Source organism: Folsomia candida, unplaced genomic scaffold, assembly GCF_002217175.1.
Source record: "Folsomia candida strain VU population unplaced genomic scaffold, ASM221717v1 Fcan01_Sc001, whole genome shotgun sequence".
In the NCBI taxonomy this organism is placed as follows: Eukaryota; Metazoa; Arthropoda; class Collembola; order Entomobryomorpha; family Isotomidae; genus Folsomia; species Folsomia candida.
The window spans coordinates 2,806,196-2,828,727 of record NW_019091193.1 but is presented as its reverse complement, the minus strand read 5'-3'; the positions used below and the strand labels follow the sequence as shown (position 1 = coordinate 2,828,727).

Below are 22,532 nucleotides of genomic sequence, written 5' to 3'. Positions count from 1 at the left end.
TGAAAGAGGAGTCGACGTATCAATCTGAAATAGATTCACTTGTACAAACTTCCACAACCCCGTTAAATTCCGGTCGAATTCAACTCCGATGACGTAATGGGACTTGAAAAGCGAGTCGATTGCTTCAGTTGGAGATTTTGCATCTAGGGGGAGGATAATCCTGTTGCACAGAATGAAGAATGAAGAAAGATTGATCCGGTCGTCGCCAATTACAGTGTTGGCTGGGATATTTCAGAATTCCATGTGTCAATAATAGATTGAAGAGGAGTCCCAGTCTTCAAATTAAACAAACAATACACATGTTTATTTCAGACACAATATATTATAATTCGAAAACTTGCCAGCAGGATACAATTGATTATTTTAATTTCTCACCTTGTAGTAACTCACGAGTCTTAATTTGGCGTCGTCAGTTTTGCATCGACCTCCCTTCCCTCTCCCCTGCGCAGACGGGGGAATAAGATGCAAAAGAACGAACAGAGCAGCAATTCTTTTGTCCCATTTTGCTGAAATAAAATATAATTTAAATTATTCCAAATATGCTTCTAAATTAATTATTTATAGAATAGTTTAATTACCTGCATCATTTGTTAAAAAAGTAACTAAAGCTGGGGAGTTGCTTATACTTCTGCAATTAAGCAAAAGGCGATCGGCGAATCCAGGCCAAATTTCTACAAAGTTTTCATTAATCCCAGGAAAAAGTAGAGAAAATTCAAAATTAATCTGATAAAGAAAAATTCAAAATTGAAATAATCTATCTTTTAATTTTATAAAAAAGGCAAGAATTTCTAACCAAAACTCCAGACTCAGCAAATTTTGAGTACACGCGTAGTACGGATTGCTCGGAAGATCTTCGGATTTGATTTCTGTGCTCCAAAGTTTCTTTCATTAAGCGGAGAATTTCGCTTTCATCTGTACTTGAATTTAGTGTAGCAATAGTGTTCAAATCGGGGCAAACGTCCTCTCCAATTTTTTCTACCTTTGGTTTTGGACCTCCTGAATCTTCAAGCTTTTTGCGCCGAGGTCTATCAACTTCTGTCTTATTAAGGTTCCTGTGAATCCAGCGTAACCTCATCTGTATAAGTCCGGATCTGCTAACTTCATCATAAAGAATATCCTGAAATCAAACAAAGAAATCATTGACTAAATAATGCAAAAATTTTATCTTAAATTACTTTTAAAATTTACAATTCCATCAGTCCCGGGATATCTCCAGAATGGCAAAATCTCAACGATGGCCTTAGCAAGTGACTTCTGATCCTTTGTTACTGGGGAGTCCCTAAATCAAAAATAAATTGCAAAAACGAATTGAAATAAACTTAATTGCATAATTAATAGAGTTTTAGCTTAAGAGCTTACCCTTTTAGCTCGACAAGTTTAGCAACAAATTCATTTACAAGAATTTTTGATGATGAAGTGTCAACGAGGGACTGTTCTGTACATTTTGTTATGATGTCATATAACTTTGGGGTTCGCTCAATGTGTCCTTCTAGTATCTAAAATCAATCCAAAATTGCAAATTAATATTGATACAAATATTGTTTATTTATTGTTAAAATTTAGTATTCTCACGTGTTTAAAACAGTCCACGTCATTGCTTGACATAGATAATGCTGGCGAAGGAGGCGCTGGAGAACACAAAGGACTCGGCACTATTCAAATAAATTATTAAATAACCAGCATTAAAGCTATTTACAACCATTAAAAAATCAAATGATATAAAAATATTACAATAGTAGACTTGGGGGTTTGTTGCAGCGTCCTGTATCAAACTAATTTCGTTCGAGTCCTCGCCTCGAACACTAAACGTAATGTTGGGCGTCCCTCCTACCTCCCACAAAACTGGAAAAACTTCCTCGTCCACTTCAGCGCCTTGTTCGTCCTCCAGAGATATGGCAACGTCATCAGCCAAGTTAAATTTCTCAATAACTAAAAATTCACTATACATTTTAAAAACGAAGAAGTACAACCATGATTCAAATAATTAAATGAATTTAATACCTACCTTTCAAAATAAATTCTTCATAATTCCCTGGGCTAAGAATCAATTTTTTTGTTCGAAAAGAATTCGAAACACGAATTAATTTTTCCATTTCCTATGGGGAGAGTCTTGCTCGTGCTACTTTTGTATTTAGCGGTGTGAGTGCGAGTTAACTTTATTATTGAGACGGTAAAAAAAACTTACCGGTGCAATAATAAAAACACACCGCATGAAAGTTTTAGATCATTACCCGCTAGCTTAAAGGATTAATACGGGGCAGTATTATTCATGTTCTCCCACAGCAGTATTAAATTACTATAACTTGGTAGCTTTACGTTACCGCTCTGGTTTCTCCGATTATACCGAACAATAATAAATAAATTTTTGCATTATAATGAATTTTGGTAAACAATTTTATTACTGTAACGGGAAAGTCTGTATTTACCAACTTCTCGGTAATAAACGAGTTTGCATTTTCATTACCACAGTTCTGAGAGTGCACCAACAGTTTTGGGTTTATTTATTTTTGTACCCTGTGAAAATAATTTATTGAATACTCCCTTTAAAATGTGTTTGTTAAATAATTTGAACTTCTTCATTTATCAATTCGTGTTTCATCATGCGTAATTTTGAACTCTCTACAAATTTTATTTTTAATTGTATAAATAATTTGTCACGCCATAACAAAAAAGCCCGATTAAGCCCTATGGGCCCGGGCTCAAAGCCCGATGGGCTCGGGCCTGGGCGGGCTTTCTCAACGTCAAGCCCTATAGGGCTTGGGCGGGCTCGGGCTTTTGAGTTGGGCTTTGAATAGGGCTTGGGCGGGTCGGGCTTTTGAATAAGGTTTTTGAGTCGGGCTTGGGCGGGCCGGGCTTTGAAAATGTTAGGCCCGACTCACCTCTAGTGGGGTACTATGCACCTAAATTTCTAAATAGAGCTTCTATCTTCTATTTCTAAAGAAAGCTGAAATTTTGTATTGAAGTTAATAAAAGATATAATCAGAGAATATGAAACAAATTTCGAAAGAATTATGACATCTACGACATTTACGACCAGTGGAAAAACACTGGACGGTGGAATTGAATTAAAATTAATCATTTAAAATTCAACACATTCGGGCTATATGAAGCTGCACTGCAGGTTTTAAGTTAATCTCAAACGCAGTAAGTCACGTCTTTACCATTTGGACAGTTCTTATCGACGGAATAAATTTTGCAATCGTACATAACAGATGCACTTTATAAAATGTAGTTTATATTATTATTTTTTACATATAATTCCATTTCATCAAAGTTAAGGAAAATTGTATGAATTTTGTCTAACCCGACCGCATGTGAACAAATTTAGCACGAAATTGTCCAGCTCTGAATATGCTTAAAAATTAATAAGCTGAATAATATGCACATACTTTATCTAATATTAGTATAAATGCATAAAAAACTATTTAGCAAGCTACATAGTTGTGGGAATTTAAGTTTTTTAGAGGGACAGGGGCGCCGCATATGCTTGCCCAGGGCGCCAAAATCCAAGATCGGGCGCTGTATGTAGTACATAAATAAGTCGATATATGAACATAACTATCATGTCATGTAAAGGGATCCAACGCCGAGAATTATTGCACGTTCCAACATTCTGCGACCTTGCTGATACTGAATAATTAAGTATGCATCACTTAATTATTGTTTTAATCAATGTATGTATTCGGTATTGAGGTGTATACTGTATTTTGCTGCGGTGGTTACATTTTGATATTCCATTGAATTGTGATGTTAGAAAAGTTAATTAGAGACAATTATTTAAAGCCACCTTTATCTAAATAGCATTGCAAATTAAATTATGTACACACGCTAAAAAATTCGTACGGTGTTTAAGTACGGACGTATCGAAAATTGCCCCCAGAGCCATCCCCACTTAATCCAAGTAGAATCGCACTTCGTGCAAGTAGGATTGTGCTTGGATTAAGTGGGATTTTACTTGGATTAAGAGGGGAAAGCTCTGGGGGCAATTTTTGATACGTCCGTACTGAAATACCGTACGGATTTTTTAGCGTGCATATAAAAGTATGCATCGTCACTGTCCTTGGGAAATATGACATACAACTTTTGACTTTACCCCTATGAACAATGTCTTGCATATTCGAAACGTAAGAAACACAAAATAGCATGGAAAAAAGTAAGCTCCAATATTTTTCATTTTGGACGACGATAATTTATATGTGTATATTTCTAATTTGTAATATTTATTTTGCATGCTTCTCTCCTTGTACTGATACATATATTTTACCTGCCGGATGACCTTAATGACATTAATTGCACATATGCATATGGAATTTTGATAATGTCGTCTTCATTTTTCTGGCAAGTCAGATTTGCTGAGGAATCCAATTTAGTAAATATTTGAATATATGTATATGTACATACTATTTGTGAGCATGCTGCCAAATTCAATTTACTCAATTTCTAATACAGCAATTAAAAGTAATAATTACACACATATTTAATTATCATTAACATTAAACTATTTAAATGTTCAAGCGTATTTACATACATATGTATTAAGGCGTGCAAGAATTCCTAAGGCTTTTCATATGAACCTCACGTTTCTTGTTACCTTCTTCCATGAATGAATACGCATTTTTAATCTTGATCGCCAAATTCTTGACTTCCAGGTCAGGCGGCTCTTCCTTACATGCGACAGTGTTGTGCAACAGGCTGAGACATTTTCCACAGCATCGATCCCCAAACACGGTCATCGAAAAGAGGATAGCAATTCCCACCCTAGACAACTTTTCTCGCATATAATGCTCATATAGATCGACTAGAGGTCCACAAACTACTTGATCCCCTTCGACACTACATGGGACGTATGTCCTCCCTCCAGAGAGAGTTTGGGCTGGCACTCTATAAAAAATACGTGGAAATTGTAAATATATATGTACAATTAAGTGAGATACTGTACCATACCAAATGTACCTAGCGTTATATTTTTTGCATGAATATATACCAGTCAAACGTAATATATAAACTATGTAACTTACTTCAGCATACATTTTCTTTCACACTTGCTCGTTAAGTGACTCTTCGACTCGCAATTGTAGCAAGTTGCAGCCTCGTCATAAGGTTTGACGAACTTATCCTGACATTCCTTTAATTCCTTTTTCAGCCTCGCAATTTCAGCCTGACACGCTTTCTCCTTATCCGCAATTGGAACACTGTATATTCTTTTCACACTTACAGGAGATAGTTTGCAATACGGGCACCTAAATAATGTTAATAAAAATAAATTTTGCATGTGTATGTAGCTCGAATTTAAGTGAATGTTGATAAATGTATGTATGCACTTTTTGTTAGCTGAGTCCGGACTATTAATCCTGTTCCAACAATTTGTATGCACAATGTGACCACAGTTAGTCACCGAGAAGTTTGTATCATCCGTATGTCCGCAGGATATTATGCACATGTTACCCTCGTCCAATAGTGGTTCTAAGAAATAGCCATTTTCGTAGTATTCAATACATATGTATTATCTATAATTAAATTAATAACCACTTAATTACGCATCCCTTCCACTCACCACAAATAGTGCGAGATCTTTTCGCAGCGGGGGGTATATTATGAGAAACCTTGGACGTTTCTGGTGTCACCCCAGATTTGATAGTAGTACTAGCAGCACAAATGGTGGACCGATTTGGGAGGGCCACTCCCACGTCTTCGACATATTCTTCATCGAGAATGCTATCCAAAATGCCTGGGATGGATGCCGGGCTGATACTGCGACCAGATTCAAGACGAATCTGGCTTTGGGGCGCGGTAGCGACATTCTTTTTCCTCTTCGCGTCCATCCTTCGTCGCTTTTCCTGTTCGGGGTTGTCGTAGCCGCGCACCTTTTTTCGTCGCTTTTTGATTACGGGTTGATCGCTTGACATTAATTTTTATAATGTACAATTAAACAATTATTAACTAAGGGAAAACACTAAGGGAAAACTATAAACACGTATTCTCGTCAGAAGGCTAAGTACTTCTGGGAGATTAACACTTCTCGGTGAGAAATTTGAGGAAAACGTGACAACTCAACCTCTAGTATAACAAAGAGCTGAGGGAATGAATTTGCTATGTTGGAGGAGGTTACATGGCGCCGGAGATAAGGAGATTATTGACTCCACGCTGATATCTGCACAGTTAAAAATCTGATTAAGTCATACATATATACATACATGTACTCCGTAATTTTATTCATTTGGTAGTAATTTCCTACCGGATTGATACTAGTTTGTTCTGAGTGGTAAAGTTTTAATTGTCACAACATTATTAAATGGTAATGCCCATTATTACCGTGCCGGTAGAGTCATACATGTAGTCCAGTTAGGAATAATTTAATACCAGTTTTCAAAAGGTGTATCTGTACGAATGTTTCGTGCAAATATGTAATGTTCTTCCAGATTCGTCAAAATTATGCATGAATACTTTGTATTGTGCGAAGTCCGTTCGATAAATTTGCCGATGTTTACGTCATCTATGTATGTATTTTGTTATCGTCCATTACCACGAATTTGTTGACTTATTGATTGATTTATATGCTCATTCTTCAGTTTGTACTGCAATGTGAGATGTCAAAGAATTTGTACCAGCACAAATACTTTTTATGTATGTATACATACATACATAAATTAAGAACAAGTCTGATGTAGATAAGGCTATTTTTATCACATCCGTTATGAGCCATGTATAATCCTCAGTTAGGGCATTAACTCTTGACAGCAACATTTTTGGTGCAGTCAGTCTTATCAAATTCATACAATATTTATGCAAATATAATATGCAAATGTGCGGATTTTGGTTTCACGTAAAAATATCATTGATTAAATATGTATGCATTTATTTATTTATTACAAATACAGTCAAGTTGGAACCGCAAAGTATTGTTGATACATATTTGTACATGATTCGATAAATATACTTCACCTTATTGCAAAATTGACCAATTATCACTGAATATTAACGTTAAGCAATACAGAATAAAGTATTTTTCTCCCTAGGTGCTCGCTTTCAGCATCTCCCAGTGATTTTACAAGATTTTGTTGCATGCTTTCCGTTGAATTTGTGCTTCCTCATGTGACCATGTTTTGGCCCTCTATTCTTCTTGTATTTATTTTTCCGTGGTTTCTTGTTGCCTGCTTTATGTTCATGGTGCCTTTTCGGTTCATCCGCATCTTCAGGAAGGACATGATTCTCTTGTCCTACATCATCGCTAATTTCCGCGGGGGTGTCATGGTCCCGTTTTTGTTTGTTGGATCCCAGGGTGCATAAACATTTTTGTTGTCCGTGGTTTCTCCTAAAGGGGTGGTGCAAGGATGAATATTTTTTTCAAAAAAATCGAAAAATCAAAAGTTGGGGAATTGCATGCAATTTTGCCATGCATTTGGTTGTTAGCCAAATTTTACAAATTCTAATATTCTGTACCAACGACCTTATCCGACCTATATGACCCTTACTGGTCAACCACTTGACCGCTCTTAACAATCTCCGAGCTTATTCTTCATTTTCGGAGATGGAGGCCAGGATGAAATGTATTTATTTCATTTTTGAAAAGTGGTTGACAACCAAATTCATGGCAAAATTGCATGCAATTCCCCAACTTTTGATTTTTCGATTTTTTTGAAAAAAATATTCATCCTTGCACCACCCCCTTAGGAGAAACCACGGACAACAAAAATGTTTATGCACCCTGGTTGGATCCTATCGGTGTGGCAAAGTCGTTAAAATTTTGTCGCTTTTTTTTTACCTAAAAAAATACGAAAATGGTAAAAATCATTTAAAAAGTTAGTAGAAGACATGAAATTCACTAGTTACTTTCTTCGGTTGTGTACCAAGGAGGGTGTTTCCCTTCCTAGATTATCTCCCACCACTGTGGAAATAGACTTGGCCGAAATGGATGATCCATTCGTCCCGTATGCACAAAATACGAGTAAGACCGCAAAAATGGCGTATTTCGCCATGCTCACGGATAACTGAACTGTTGAATGAATAATTAAGTAGCTTTACGCAGTAGGGTGGTTCATTTGGACTGATTTTTTTTCTTCCTGGTTGCATTGTTATGGTCAAGGCGACAATAATGCTGGATGTACGTATTTATGAATGGGAGGTGAGAAATTGAGGTGATCGAAAGGATGTTGATTGGTTCGACTCTATTGTTGATTGTGTTTCACGGGTAGAAAGAATATGTGCTGGACCTGGCGACCTATGCGATTTTATGCATTGCACGCTTAAATTTACACTCTACAAGCAAACACGGACATTGTAAGTACATATTTTGCCTAATTTATGAACCTAGCGTTATAAGTTCGCATGCATATACACCTGACAAATATGATTAAGTAACTTACTTAAATATGCAATTTCTTTTGCACTTGCTTGTCAAGTGACTCTAGGACTCGCAATTGTAACAAGTCGCAGCCTCATTAAACGGTTTGATGACATTATATTCACATTTCTTTAATTTCTTTTTAAGTCTCGCAATTTCATCGTGATACGTTTTCTCCTTATTAGCATTGGAAGACTGTATATATATTCTACGCAGGTCTCCAGCAGGCATATTGCAGTAAGGGCACCTGTGTATATATGTATGCATGAACAGATTTATTTATACGTATAACCCAAAATTTTGCGTGGCTTGATTGAATTAAATTAGCTAATTTGCTTACATCTTGTTAACTGGGTCCTGACTATTAATCTTGTCCCAGCAATTCGTATGCACAATGTGACCACACATAGTTACGGAGAAATTCGTATCATCCATATTTCCGCACGATATTACACAAGTGTTGTCCTCGTCCAATAATGGTTCTAAAAAATAAAGTAACCGTTTTCGCATTATAATTAAATTAATATGTAAATAAAAATCCCTCCCTCTCACCACAACTAGGTCGAGGTCTTTTCGCAACAGGGGGATTATTATTACAAGTTTCTCGTTTTACTCCCAATCCGGTATTAGTATTGGTGGGCCGGCTTGGCAGGACCACGTCGCGTTTGACGTCTTCGCCGCTTTCTTCGTCCAGAATGGCGTGGATGGATGTCGGACTGATACAGCGATCAGAGTCGGGGCGAATCTGGCTCGGGGTTTGCGGCATAGTCGCAAGGGTCTTTCTCCTCTTCGCGTCCATCCTTCTGCGCTTTTCATGTTCCGGGGTAAAATAGCCGAGGGGCCGTTTTCGTCGCTTTTTGATTTGTGGTTGATAGTTTGACATTAATTTTTTATATTGTATTGCAAAATTTAAAGATTATTCGCAATAAGGGAGAACCTAAACGAACTCTCGTCAGAAGGCTAAGCACTTTTGCGAATCACACACATCCTGGCTCAGCAATTTGAGGAAAATATGACCACTCAACAGAAAGTTGAGTGGATGAATTTCCTCTGCTGGAGGTTATCTACATATATGGCGATAAAGAGATTATTGACTTTATGATTCCACACTGATGCTTATCTGCACTGTTAAAAATCTGGCCAAACCACATATACATATGTACATCCATACATGTTTATGTATATAACGCGCTGTTATTGATTTAGTAATAAATTCCTACCGAATTGGTACTAGTTTGTTTCTGAGTGGTTAATTTTTCATTACCTCACCGTTACTAATGCCCGTTATTTCCGTGTCGATAGGTCCATTTGAGGTCAAAGTTGAAAAACGGGCGATTTTTACCAGACGGAGGATGCACACTCAACTTCCATCCTCTTCCCGTGCTAAAAATGTCACATTTTTCAACTTTAACCTAAAATATTTTGACAAATTCTGACCATCGCACAAACTGCCTGAAGAAACGTTGTTTGTATTGACATGGACCACATAATTTCAAAATTTCAACCAAATCGGAGGGTTACACTTCACACCATCGCATTGTTAGTTATCCTCCAAACCAAACTTGGGTACAAAAGTTTATGTATATTATACAACCATTACCACGAATTTGTTGATTGATTGCTTTGTTGATTCTTCAGCCGGTATATATTGTAATGCGAAGTCTGATGCAGATAGGACTATATTTATGGTGAATGTACATATGTACCTAATAATTCTCTATCAGAGCATTAACGCTTCCATGCTAAATCAAACCCACAAAATATTTATGCACATATATATGATGTGCAAATGTATGGACTTTTGGTTCTGCGTAAGAATATTATTATAGTTAAATATGTATGTATGTATGCATTTACTTATTATGTGAATATAATCAAGTTGAAACTGTAAAGTATTGTAACAAATTGACCAATTATCCCTACATATTTACGTTAAATAATACATAATAAAACTATATTTATGCCCAACATTTTTTAGATGCGCAAGATTTTTGTGCATGTTTTCCGATGGGTTTGTGCTTCTTTCTGTGGCTATTTTTTGGTCCTTTCTTCCTCTTGTATTTATTTTTCCGTGGTCTCTTGGCCCCGGCCTTATGTTCATGGTGCCTTTTCGGTTCATCCGCATCTACAAGAGGGACGTGATTCACTGGTCCAACATCATCGCTAATTTCTGCGGAGGTTTCATGGTTCCGTTTTCGTTTGTTGGATCCTATCGGTGTGGCAAATTCGTTAAAATTTTGCCTCTTTTTCTTAACCTAAAAAATACAAAAATTGTAAAAAGATCATCTAAAAAGTATCTAAGTAAAAGATAAGCAATTAACTAATTGCTTATCTTACCAATGACAGGGTCTCCTTTCCAAGATTATCTCCAACCGCTGTGGAAATAGACTTGGCCGCAATTGATGACCCATTCGTCCAGTAAACTCCAATTGCGAGGAGAATCGCAAAAATGGCGTATTTCGCCATGTTCCCGGATAAAGTGTGGATTACCAAACTGAACGAGTATTTAATTAAGTGAAGTTGTACACGTTAGGATTGTTCATCTGGACTGATTTTTTTTCTTCCTGGTTTCGTTGTTGTGGTCAAGGGTGACAATGATGCCGGATGATTTGTGTATGAGTTTATGAATGGGAGGTGAGAAATTTAGGTTATCGTTAACATGTTGATTCGGTCGATACAATGGTTGATTGTTTTTCACGGGTAGAAAGAACGTGTGCCGGATGTGGCGACCTACGCGATTTTATGCATTGTACGCTTAAGATTCGCATTACGATATCTACATATATAAAAACCTACTCCAAGCAACTTTGCGGGGCCTTTTAAGATGGCATTAATGCCATCTTGGTAGTTAATGACAGCACATTTGGGTGGAAATGACCCCCACCGGCCAACCACTTGACCGATCATGCCCATCTTCGAACTCATCCTTACTTTTGACCCGAAGATCAAGTGTACAAAATTTCAAGTCGATAGAATTTCTTTAAAGAGAGTTATCGTGCGTACAGACAGACGGACGGACAGACATCCTGACAAATCTATAAGGCCATCTTAAAAGGCCTAAAACCCTGAAGTATTTTTACTCCATGGCCACAGTTACGCCCGGCACACCCACTCAAAGGGATGAAAATTACAAAAATTAGCAACTTCAAAACCCCAATTTTACTCTGATTTTGATAAAATTTGCATTTTTGTGATCCCGATACTTGTGTGATAATATCCAGTAGTAATCCCAACTTTTTTTTTAATTTTCTAAATTTTTAGCCATTCCACTGCTGATGAATTATTCTAAAAAATCCAAAATTTCAAAAAAGTTGAGATATCTATTGGATATGATCACATAAGTATCTGGGATCAGAAAAATGCAAATTTTATCAAAATCAGAGCAAGTTGAATTTTTCGTGGCATTTAAAGCACATGAAAACAAGGCTGCTTTATTCGTGTTTTTGGCGTCACAGAGTGGGTGTGGCGGGCGCAAATTGGGCCATGGAATCAAACCACTTCAGGCTTTTTAATACACTCGTAGGACCCTACCACATGTCCAAAGGACATCAGGATCTGAGATTTGCAGGTGGTGAAGCTCCCCTCTTATGTAGCATTGTATATACTCGCTGTTGACATATTTTGTAAATAGGTATTCAATGGCATTAGACAATAATGGTGTTATGCAGAAACATTATGCAATTTCACAGGGGACGATTATTAATACATGCATGATTCGATAAAGGTAGTCCACTTTGTTTTAAACAATTAACCATTTATCTCTGCACACTTATGTACAACTGATATAGAATAAAACTAAATTTATGCCTAGCATTTAGGATTATTGGCGCAGGATTTGTGTTTGTGTGCATTCTTTCCGAAGGGTTTATGCTTCCTTCTGTGACCATGTTTTGATCCTCTCTTCTTCTTGTATTTATTTTTACGTGGTTTCTTATTGCCTGTTTTATGTTCATGGTGCTTTTTCGGTTCATCCGCATGGTGCATTTTCGGTTCATCTGCATCTACAAGAGGGACGTGATTAACTTGTCCAACATCATCGCTAATTTCTGCGGAGGTTTCATGGTTCCGTTTGCGTTTGTTGGATCCTATCGGTTTGACAAAGTCGTTAAAATTTTGCCTCTTTTTCTTGACCTAAAAAATACAAAAATTGTAAAAGATCATCTAAAAAGTAAAAAGATAAGAAATTAATTAATTAGTTAGCTTACTAATGACGGGGTTTCCTTTCCAAGATTAGCTCCCTCCACTGTGGAAATAGACTTGGTCGCAATTGATGATCCATTCGTCCAGTAAACTCCAAGTGCGAGTAGAATCGCAAAAATGGCATATTTCGCCATGTTCACGGATGAGGGGTTGATTACCAAAATGAACTTTTGAAGGAATAATTAAGTATTTTTACACATTAGGATGGCCTATTTGGACTGATTTTTTTCTTCCTGGTTGCATTGTTATGGTCAAGGGTGACAATGATGCTGGATGATTTATGTACGTATTTATGATTGGGAGGTGGGTGAGAAATTGAGGTGATCGAAAGGATGTTGATCGGATCGATTCTATTGTTAATTAAGCTTTACGGTTGGAAAAAATGTGTGCCGGACGTGGCGACCTACGCGATTTTATTTCACGCTTATATATACCATTTGCATTGCATACATATTTAGTGATCACAAATTAGTGCGTATATATTTACATACATATGCACATACATATGTACTTAGGATTAGAGAGATACACACGTTCACCAGGTAAACATATTGGAGAAAGTAATTCGCTTCATATATATTTATCAATTTCTAAAATATTTGTAAAAAAAATTCTACAGCTTAAAACAAAGTTCTGCATTTATTGTCGTATTTTTATCAATTTTTATTAACGAGTAACACTTTGGATTATGAGAATGCCTAGTCTGGTTTGGAGATTAAGTTCGAATGTGGGGTTGAAGTCACGCCTCTTTCCCGCAACGTGGAATAAGTAAAACTTGGGCTACTATTCTATATTATAATTTTTAATAAATAAATACATTGCTGATAATAATCTAGGCACATGCAAATATGTAGTTTCAATCTCCTAGGATGTGCGGCATTATTTTTTTATAAAGTCATAAAACCAATCTAATCTCATCTCCTTCTATATTTATTTAACATATGTAAAGCAATAAAATATATAAACGACGAAAAAAAATTTCACTCCCACATTAATGAATTCCAAAAAATATCCTCACACTTTTTGCCAACCTTTCTAAACGGAAGTAGCAATTGTAACCGAATTACTTTGAGCATTTGAACCAGGAGCTGGAGTACGGCTTAGCCCAAAAATCGTTGTGAGCTTGACGCAGTTAGAAATTAGGCAGGTGATTATAATGCTGAGGGAAGCCGAATCTGGGGTTGAGACTCCGTAATTTGGTACTGGGGACAGGAACATGAAAACTGCGAGGAATATCCAAAAGAAGTTAAACAAAATCAGCAAAATCGTGAGAACCGTCCTCCCGCACGTGGAGTTAGCGAACTGAATCAAACAAACCATTTTGTTACTTTAATTACTGTAAATTCCATATATTTAGAATTTCGATGCTCCATTTTTGTTATTTATCAGTGTCAATAAGCAGATGTCCATAAATAAATTATGTCACGACGGAGGGGGTGGGTGGATAAAAGTTTTGCGTGACAGGCCACGTGACATTTCACATGTGCACACGCGAAAAAGAGGTGTAACGCGTCATAACTGGGGGAGGGAGGGTCTAAGAAATCGGCATTTTTGCGTGACATAATTTATAGAGATTCCTCAATGATTTTCTCCTTACCACCTTGCATCTTGGATTGTGATTGTTAACCAAGAGGATGATAAAGATCGTGGATAGGTAACAGATTAATGCGAACATTGGCCACTCGCTGAAGGTTGGATATTTTAGAAAAGTTTCCCAGACACAAGAACCAGTCATGCCATTTTTCGACTCGGCCCAACACACCTTAAACGGATTGACACATACTATGGAACAAATCCAGTACGTCAACCATCCCACTTGTTTCTGAAAGGAATTACAATTTTCCGTTATCAGATTTGAAGCTTTATTTGTAGTATTTTTATAATGAAATTTACCAGTTTTGAATCCATTATTTGGCCAGGCAGGAGAAGTATGTAATTTACAATTCCCTTGCAAAGAGCGTTTCTGATCGTTGTTACAAAATTCTGCGTTTTATACGTCCGCTGATATTTATATGAGAAAATCTACACTTTAAGTTGTTTTACTGGACATGTTCGTGTCTACTTTACTATCGAGGAAAAGTACAATTCAGGGCTCAACCCAAGCCTCAGCTATGATGATCATGACTAACGGACTGAAAACGTTTTGAGATTTATGAAACATGATTTAGATAAGACAATAACTTTAACTTTCTTGTGGATATATTTATAAGCAGTTAAGTTACTTCATGAGTCATCGTCATGGCTTCTTTCAATTAGAATACTTACACCATGACAAACGCACATACCGAAGTAGCTTCAGTCTCATTTCACTCCAACCACGCCCAAGACAGCATTTCAATTTATTTCATGTATAGATTCATTTTGAATGGAAATCTCATTTTGCCCCGACCACACCGCATGACCTCAACGGGGTGGTTCGATTGGCCCAGAAAGTTGATAGGATTTTCCCCAGGGGTCATATGTAAGAAGCTTCAAATCGATCTCGATTACGTCGCCCGTTATCCTGTTGACGGACGTACGGACAACGGGACAAAGTCTTCGCATAAAGTAGCCGAAACTACTGTATTTACTTACTTAATAAAAGGAAATTGAAAAGGTCATAAAAAGGATTCAAATTCATACATGTAGTAAAAGAAGTAACTTGACCCGTTCTCAAGAAAATTTATGGACAAGAAGAGTCTCAGATTCACTTCTTTGCAGTAAACACTGTCAAACATCCGGTAGAGTCACGTCTGTAAGTACATATGTACTTACTTATGTATACATATATATGTATACATATTTACATATATGTATGTATGTACATATGTACTCCATTGATTTGGTAGTAATTTCCTACCAGACTGGTAATAGTTTGTTTTTTAGAATGGAGGTCTCCCAACTTATGCTCACAGATTTGGACCAAACTACATAATGTAAATCGATCAGAAATTTAGATAGTGAAAAAAAATAAGTTGGGAGACCTCCATTGTTTCAATTACTATGGTTAGTGGTACGATTACGATTAACCTTACTAAATGACATTTCACGTTATTATTATCAATTATTATTACCGATAGTTATGATATCATGTCGGTAACGTCATAAACATATGTACTCTGGACAGTAATGATTTAATGCCAGTTTCCCAAGAGTGTAATTAAGTTAGTTAGCCACTAATCTACATATATGTTGGTGATATAAAATATCCGTGGATTGAATTTCATGTATGTATGACTTTAAGCTAATAACAAAACGAAACGACGACCACTACTTATGAGTCATAAGTTCTGACACATTTCTATTACATAGAACTCGACTTTGCGTATGCTCTGTATTGTAACGCCCCCTGTTCTACTATGGGGTCTGCGTGTCCCGATCCACACCCACTTTCGTGGGTGTCCCTTATTTTGTGATTTTAATGCAATAAATTTGGAGAAGAAGTTCACTTTTTAAAGGAATATTATAAATATGTTTATTTATATCAATACCGACAGAAAAATATTGATTTACCAAAATGCTTATATTAATAAATATGTGGGAGAGCTAATGTTATATTTATATTTCCTAAAACTACTTAAATTTGGAACTTATTCTACTTTAAACTAATGATCTTAAAACTTAATAACCTTGATGGTTGGAAAAGTTAAACCTGCTGTTTCCGTGTCTAAAACTACACTCCTCGTTCTTCTCTCTGCTTACCGTATATATCTATTATCCTATGCTTATAATGTAGTGTGCTCTGCCTGCACTCGAGTGCATTCAAGATTACGGTTTGGTTAACCATGAGTGGCGAGTCACTACTTATACTAAATATGTTTCTCATTGTTTTCAATTTCCACATTTACCCTTTGATCAAATTGATTAATTACTTCACAATTATTGTTGACCACATTATGAAGTATAAACAATGTGAAAAATCTGCTTTACTAACATAATTGGTAGATATGGAAATTGAATACAAAGTTATGGATTTTTACTCTCACTCTCATTACGGAGTGATGTATGAAAATCCATACTACCCTTCATGCAAACTAAATCTATGTAGTTTGAATCCCTTGACCTTTGGAATGCAAATGTTGCTTGTGCAACAGCATTACAAAGGTTGCACTCCCCTCCCCGAACGTTACATAGCAATGGAGCGTCTCCACCGCGACGTAACGTAGAGAGATGTGGGGCGGATTATTAAATTGACCTTAAAATTACGATAAATCTACTTAATTTATATCTAAAATTTATGACTTAATGGATTACTAAACTTATTTATAGCCTATGTGTAATATCCATGATGGAAACAAAATACAATGACGTCCTGATGACTGAATCGTATTTCCCATAACTATTAACTATACAAGAAATTCTTAATTATATTTTTTATCCCGAAAACTACTCGGGAATACAACTTTTTTATCTAGCCATATTGTATAACAAGGAACTAACTATCATATAAAATTTTCCAACTCCAAGTTTCTGAACAAAATTTTTCCGAAATTTCGACATTTTTAACATTGAAAATTATGAATTTCAAAATTTACTCAATTTCCACTCGGGAAAACAAAGTTTTTAATTTTTATCCTAATGTCTAATTCTAATATCTATATAACCTAAAAATTTGAATCACTTCTACGAAGTAATTACCGAGAAACAATTTTTTATAGTTCAGTGGCATACTTACATACATACTTACGTATACTGCATTCAGACAAAACTCGAAACATTATAATTATTATTCATAAAACTAAGGTAGCCACCATCAATTTTAATTTTATTCCTAGTACTATAAACTATTATCAACCATGTGTGTAAATTTGAACTACTGTAATCAATCAAATATTGAGAAACAATTTTTGATAACATCAAGTCCTATACATATATGTATGTACAGCGTGTTTGACGTGGTATAACAAATCCTGATGATGAATTGTGTTGAAATTAAGAGAAATGGTAGAGAATATTATATATTATTGACTTAAACTATGAAAAAGTTTCAGAACCAATTATGAAAGAACTATTTTTCGAAATTCATGAGTCAAAATCACACCATGATAATCAAGTTACTCATATGGGAAAGTTAAATTATATTACTCATAACAGCGTAAATACGTTCATACAATTCCATCCAACCTACCAACCAAGATTTTTGCGACATTTCGAAGATTGGAGAGACTCAGAGGACTGCACGATGTGAAATCTAAGTCCATTATATGCAATTTATATGGATTTGACCTTAGCTAATTCATCATTTCGCTAAGACGCACCCTATTGCGTGGCCACTAGTTAATACCACTATAGAACTAGATTAGTTTTGACCTTGAGGGGCTCATCACCCCCCAAGACGCCACCGAATTTCGTTCGTTGAGAAGAAATTCACAATCAAACACCCAAAGAATAACACTCCTCACCAATGAGGCCTACTTTGTCGATCTTTTGTGTAGTCTACTACTACGCCTTGGAGGTGGTGGACGAAAATGTGAACTACTTTTAGTGTTTACTACAGAATCATTTGGAAAATTTGAAATTTGACTGAGAACTGGCATTTCTCTATAGGAAATTGAAACTTGATCACCATGCTGATGTTACTCATCTATAGTAATTGGACTTAACTTAGGAGGAATATTTCTACGACTATTACGACTATTATTACGAGTATTTGTACCCTTAGAATTATCATTTGTAATATTTACATCCTCAATATCATCACAAATTACATCATCATCATTAATATTTGTATCATGATTATCATTATTAGATTGATTTGGACGAGATGATGATGCGTCGACATTGGAGAGTAAAACATGTTTATCAGGAGTCGACGTGTCTTGAGTTATTTGTGGTATTTGTGATGATTGGGACAATTGTGGCGTTGATTGAGGTTGACGTTGCTGATATCGGCGTAAAAACTGGATGTGTAGTGGAGTTTTTACTGTGCCGTCAGGGAAAGTGACTTCGTATGTCAAATCGCCGACAATTTTGGAGATGACTCCCACTCCTGGACGATAGAGAGGGCAAAGGCTTGCCGTAATCCCTTTGTCCTTGTCTGAGAGAGTGGTATCACGGATGACTACATGATCACCCACTTGGAATTGGTCATCTCGGTGTCTCTGGTCATAGTATTTCTTTTGTTTTTCCTTGGCTTTGGTCAGGTTCTGAGTAACAAGAGAAAGAATTTTTACATACTGTTTATGCCTATCAAATATTATATCTTGAAATGTTTTAGGAATTGATTTCTTTAAAACTTTTAACTCAGAGTCAGTGAGGCCGACATTTATATCAAATGGCAATTTTGGATCATGATTTAAAAGAATAGAGGCAAGAGTAAAACCTGTGGACTCTTGAATTGAGGTATTAACTGCTAATTGTAAGAATGGAATTTGCTTAGACCACTTATTATGAGCTTGGTCATCAAGATACGCTCTAATCATCGTTTTTACCGTGCGATTGGCTCTTTCAGTCAGATTCGATTGAGGGTGATAAATACTTGTGAACTTTTGAGTAACTTTCCATTGGTTACATAAAAATTTTAAAATATTTGAAGTAAAGTTTGTACCATTATCACTTACAATCGTCTCTGGCATACCAAATCGACAAAATATCTGTTCTTCCAAAATTTTACCTATTACCGCGGCAGAAGTGCTTCTCAAAGGAAACAATTCTACCCACTTACTAAACCCATCTATTATGACGAGAAGATGAGTGAATCCACCAGGAGAAGATTTTATGTATGGACCCATCAAATCCATGTAGAGCGTCGCCCACGGTTTCTCTACTGGTGACGACTGCATCAAACCAGGTGGTTTCTTGTTGTCAAATTTCACACGCTAACAGATGTCACAGGTGGCGATGTATTCCACACTTTGAGGACGCATGTTTCGGAAAAATGCACTCTTTTTCACCCGATCCATGGTTTTGTCCACGCCCAAGTGACCACTATACACCGCGTCATGGAATGTGGCGAGGACTTCAGGTACAAGAGAGGATGGGATCACTGGGACGACGGTGTCACTCTTGTTGTAATATATAAGCCCGTTTATCGTTTCAAAATCAGGCGAGGAGTAGTGTTTCGTCATCTCTTCAGAACATCTTTGTTGGTGGCGTTGGATGACCTCACGTGTGAGCTTGCACGCCAATTTGAGAGAACATGCCTATATGGGTGGGTACATGTACTCTTCCTCCTTGTCTACCTCTGTATTATCTGTACCTGGATTACGGGATAAAAAATCTGCGACACAGTTATCTTTGCCTTTTATGTGTTGAATATATGGGGACCACTCTTGTAACTTCAAGGACCATCTCATTAACCTTGCATTTGTATTTTTCATGCTGTCAAGGTATGTGAGGGCTTGGTTGTCAGTCTGGAGAATGAATTCGTGACCATCAAGGTATTCACGAAACTTCTCCAGACCGAAGAGGATACCGTAGCATTCTTGCTCCGCTGTGGAGTAATTACGTTCGGCTGGAGTGAAAGTTTTACTAGCAAAACTGATCACTTTCTCCTCCCCGAACTCATCTAATTGTGATATGTATGCACCTACCCCGACATTACTGGCATCAGTTCTTAAGATAAAAGGTTTTCCACTAATCGGGTGGGCAAGGACTACTTCTTTTAAAAATGCGGCTTTAAGATCATGAAAAGCACGTTTGGCAGCGGGCGTTTCACGATACACACTTTTGACTGAGGTCAATCTATAAAGTGGTTCCGCTAAAATGGCCATGTGGTCTATAAACCCGTGATACCACTGAATCATCCCGAGAAAAGTCTTTAAAAGCTTCCTCGTGGAAGGAAATTCAAAATTCTGAATGGCCCTGACTTTTTCAGGGTCCATTTCTATACCCTTTGAGTACACTATGTGACCCAGGAAAGTTGCGCGATTTTTCCCAAAGTGGCATTTTGACTTTTTAAGTGTTAAACCGCTTTGCGAAATCGTTCTAAGACGATCTCGAGATGCCGTTTGTGATCATGAAAATTCTGACTAAAGACTAGGACATCATCTTGATAAATAAGGACAAAGTCATCGAGACCAGCAAGAAGCTCGTTCATCATCCTTTGATAAGATGCGGCGGCATTCTTGAGTCCGAAGCACATCATATTATACTCAAAAAGTCCCCTTTGTGTACAGAATGAGGTGTATTTTCGGCTTTTTCGATCCATGGGGATCTGCCAGTACCCTTTTTCAGCATCCATTGTACTGATATACATTGTACTGGCCAACTTCCGGAGAAGGTCATGTACGCGTGGAATAGGAAAGCTGTCACTTTCCGTATATCTATTTATGTGTCTTAAATCGACTATGAAACGCCAAGTCCCATCCGGTTTCTCTCTCAACAGAACAGGACTTGCGTACGGCGAGTCAGAAGGACGGATCACCCTCAACTTCAACATCTCATCAACTTGCCTGTTAATTTCAGCATGTTTATGAGGTGCGGTTGGATAAGGACGCTGTCGCCTTGGGTGTTCCTCCATCATTTTTATAACATGTTTGACACCTTTTATTCTCCCTAATGGAGCATCGATAACGTCGGGAAACTTCTTGATAAGTTCCTTCAGTTCATCGGATTCGAATTCACTGACTAATTGTAAATTGCAATTGGATGTATGGACTTTACTCACTGTGAGTGGGGATTTTTGGCTAGGAAAAGAATCAGAAAAACCCCACTGAAGTGAACCAATATCTAAAACTAACCCACAATTATGCAGAAAGTCCATACCCAAAAGCATTTCATTGGAACTGCTCATAACAGCAAATGTATGAGTATATTCCCGATCGTTTAACTTAAATTCTAATGTTATTACACTAGTAGGAAGCGACTCAGTACCATCTAGCATGATAACTGGTCCTTCAACCCATTTGTCTACAGAAAATCCTTTCCCTAAAACTTTCCTGAGCGATTTTAAAGTTACAATAGAAATTGTAGAACCTGTATCGGCTAAGGCATTTAATTTACAACGGGGAAAGGTTATAGGAAGGATAGGAATAAGCCGGTTTGGATCTTGGAGAAGAGGATGAGTAACCACAAGTCCATGTATGGTTACTCCCTCCCCCCGTTTCCCGACGAAACTTGCGATGATTGTTGGCGTTGAGAATGTTGATCACTCCCCTGTCCACAATTCACTTGTTGCGGCGGACGACGACGACAATTTTGAGTGGTGTGATTATTCAGATGAGGACAATATGTGCACACTTTCGGCCGAGCTTGCTGTGCAGAAGGTGCAACTTGTTGTTGTGGTTGTCGTTGTTGTTGTCTGTTATTTGAGGGCGGTGGAGTCTTCCTCGCAGAATTAGCAGAGTTTGCCTGATGCGACTCCACTTTCTTGTCAGCTTTTTGCCATGATTTGAACTTGATGCTGTTGTGGTGGGACCTGTCTTGTACTGGACGCTCAATTTTTGATGCATAGTTTATGAGGTCCACCACAGTTGTAGCGCTACTTCCAAGAATATTTGCTTTCAGATATGGGAGGGCTCTTTCAGAAATGAAGGTGATAATTTCTGCTTCCTTGGTATTGGTGGTCATCCGGTGTACTTTTCTGTACTGGAGGTCCATCTCAAATGCGAATTTCTGAAAAGGTTCGTCTTCTTTTTGCCGGCGCAAGAGTAGTTTTTCCAACGCCGCATGAACATCGGAATCAGACGCGTACATGGTGATGAAGTGTTGCTTGAACTCGTCCCATGTATGTGCAAAAAGTTTTGTTCTTTGCCACCATAATGCTTGATTGGAATCCTGATTGAAGACTGCAGGTAAGGAGAGTATCCAATCTTTCCGGATAAATCGCTTCCTTTCCATATGATTTTCCAATTCTTTGAGGAAATTCTCGGCGGAATCTATGTTTGGATTAAATTTAGGAGGAGGAATATTGCCTACTGAATGAAATAATACTGGTCCTGATGATGAAGACTGGGTTTGCATCATTGGATTAATTGGGATTTCTGCATGTTTTTCATCCTCTTTGTTGGGACGAGTAAGGCACCATGCTGGAATTTCATCCTCCTTATTTTCATTAGGAGAATGGATGAGT

At 37.2% G+C, this 22,532-nt stretch overlaps 3 protein-coding genes across 6 annotated transcripts; all 3 read right to left on the bottom strand.

The window, feature by feature from the left end:
• Positions 1–4,166: 4,166 nt before the first annotated feature.
• LOC110863580 lies at positions 4,167–6,366 on the bottom strand. Its single transcript, XM_022112927.2, has 6 exons — positions 6,236–6,366; positions 5,555–6,151; positions 5,322–5,463; positions 5,019–5,240; positions 4,529–4,881; positions 4,167–4,440 (listed from the first exon to the last, which is right to left on the bottom strand). The coding sequence occupies exons 2-5, from the start codon at positions 5,904–5,906 to the stop codon at positions 4,536–4,538; spliced, it is 1,062 nt and encodes a 353-aa protein (XP_021968619.1). The 5' UTR covers positions 5,907–6,151; positions 6,236–6,366; the 3' UTR covers positions 4,167–4,440; positions 4,529–4,535.
• A 466-nt stretch (positions 6,367–6,832) lies between these two features.
• On the bottom strand, positions 6,833–10,848 carry LOC110841799. Of its 4 annotated transcripts, none has more exons than XR_004833724.1 (6): positions 10,679–10,848; positions 8,894–10,596; positions 8,682–8,823; positions 8,364–8,588; positions 7,831–8,218; positions 6,833–7,762 (listed from the first exon to the last, which is right to left on the bottom strand). XR_004833724.1 is itself a non-coding variant. In XM_035846690.1 (3 exons), the coding sequence occupies exons 1-3, from the start codon at positions 9,222–9,224 to the stop codon at positions 8,405–8,407; spliced, it is 657 nt and encodes a 218-aa protein (XP_035702583.1). In that variant the 5' UTR covers positions 9,225–9,829; the 3' UTR covers positions 7,827–8,404. The 4 variants fall into 4 exon arrangements, 1 of the variants encoding a protein (XP_035702583.1); XR_004833723.1 differs by having other exon boundaries at positions 7,831–8,256; positions 10,679–10,847; XR_004833722.1 differs by lacking the exon at positions 10,679–10,848 and having other exon boundaries at positions 7,831–8,588; positions 8,894–9,829.
• A 2,242-nt stretch (positions 10,849–13,090) lies between these two features.
• LOC110845861 lies at positions 13,091–14,672 on the bottom strand. The gene is made up of 3 exons (XM_022092427.2): positions 14,435–14,672; positions 14,139–14,363; positions 13,091–13,843 (listed from the first exon to the last, which is right to left on the bottom strand). The coding sequence occupies exons 1-3, from the start codon at positions 14,447–14,449 to the stop codon at positions 13,577–13,579; spliced, it is 507 nt and encodes a 168-aa protein (XP_021948119.1). The 5' UTR covers positions 14,450–14,672; the 3' UTR covers positions 13,091–13,576.
• Between the last annotated feature and the right edge of the window lie 7,860 nt (positions 14,673–22,532).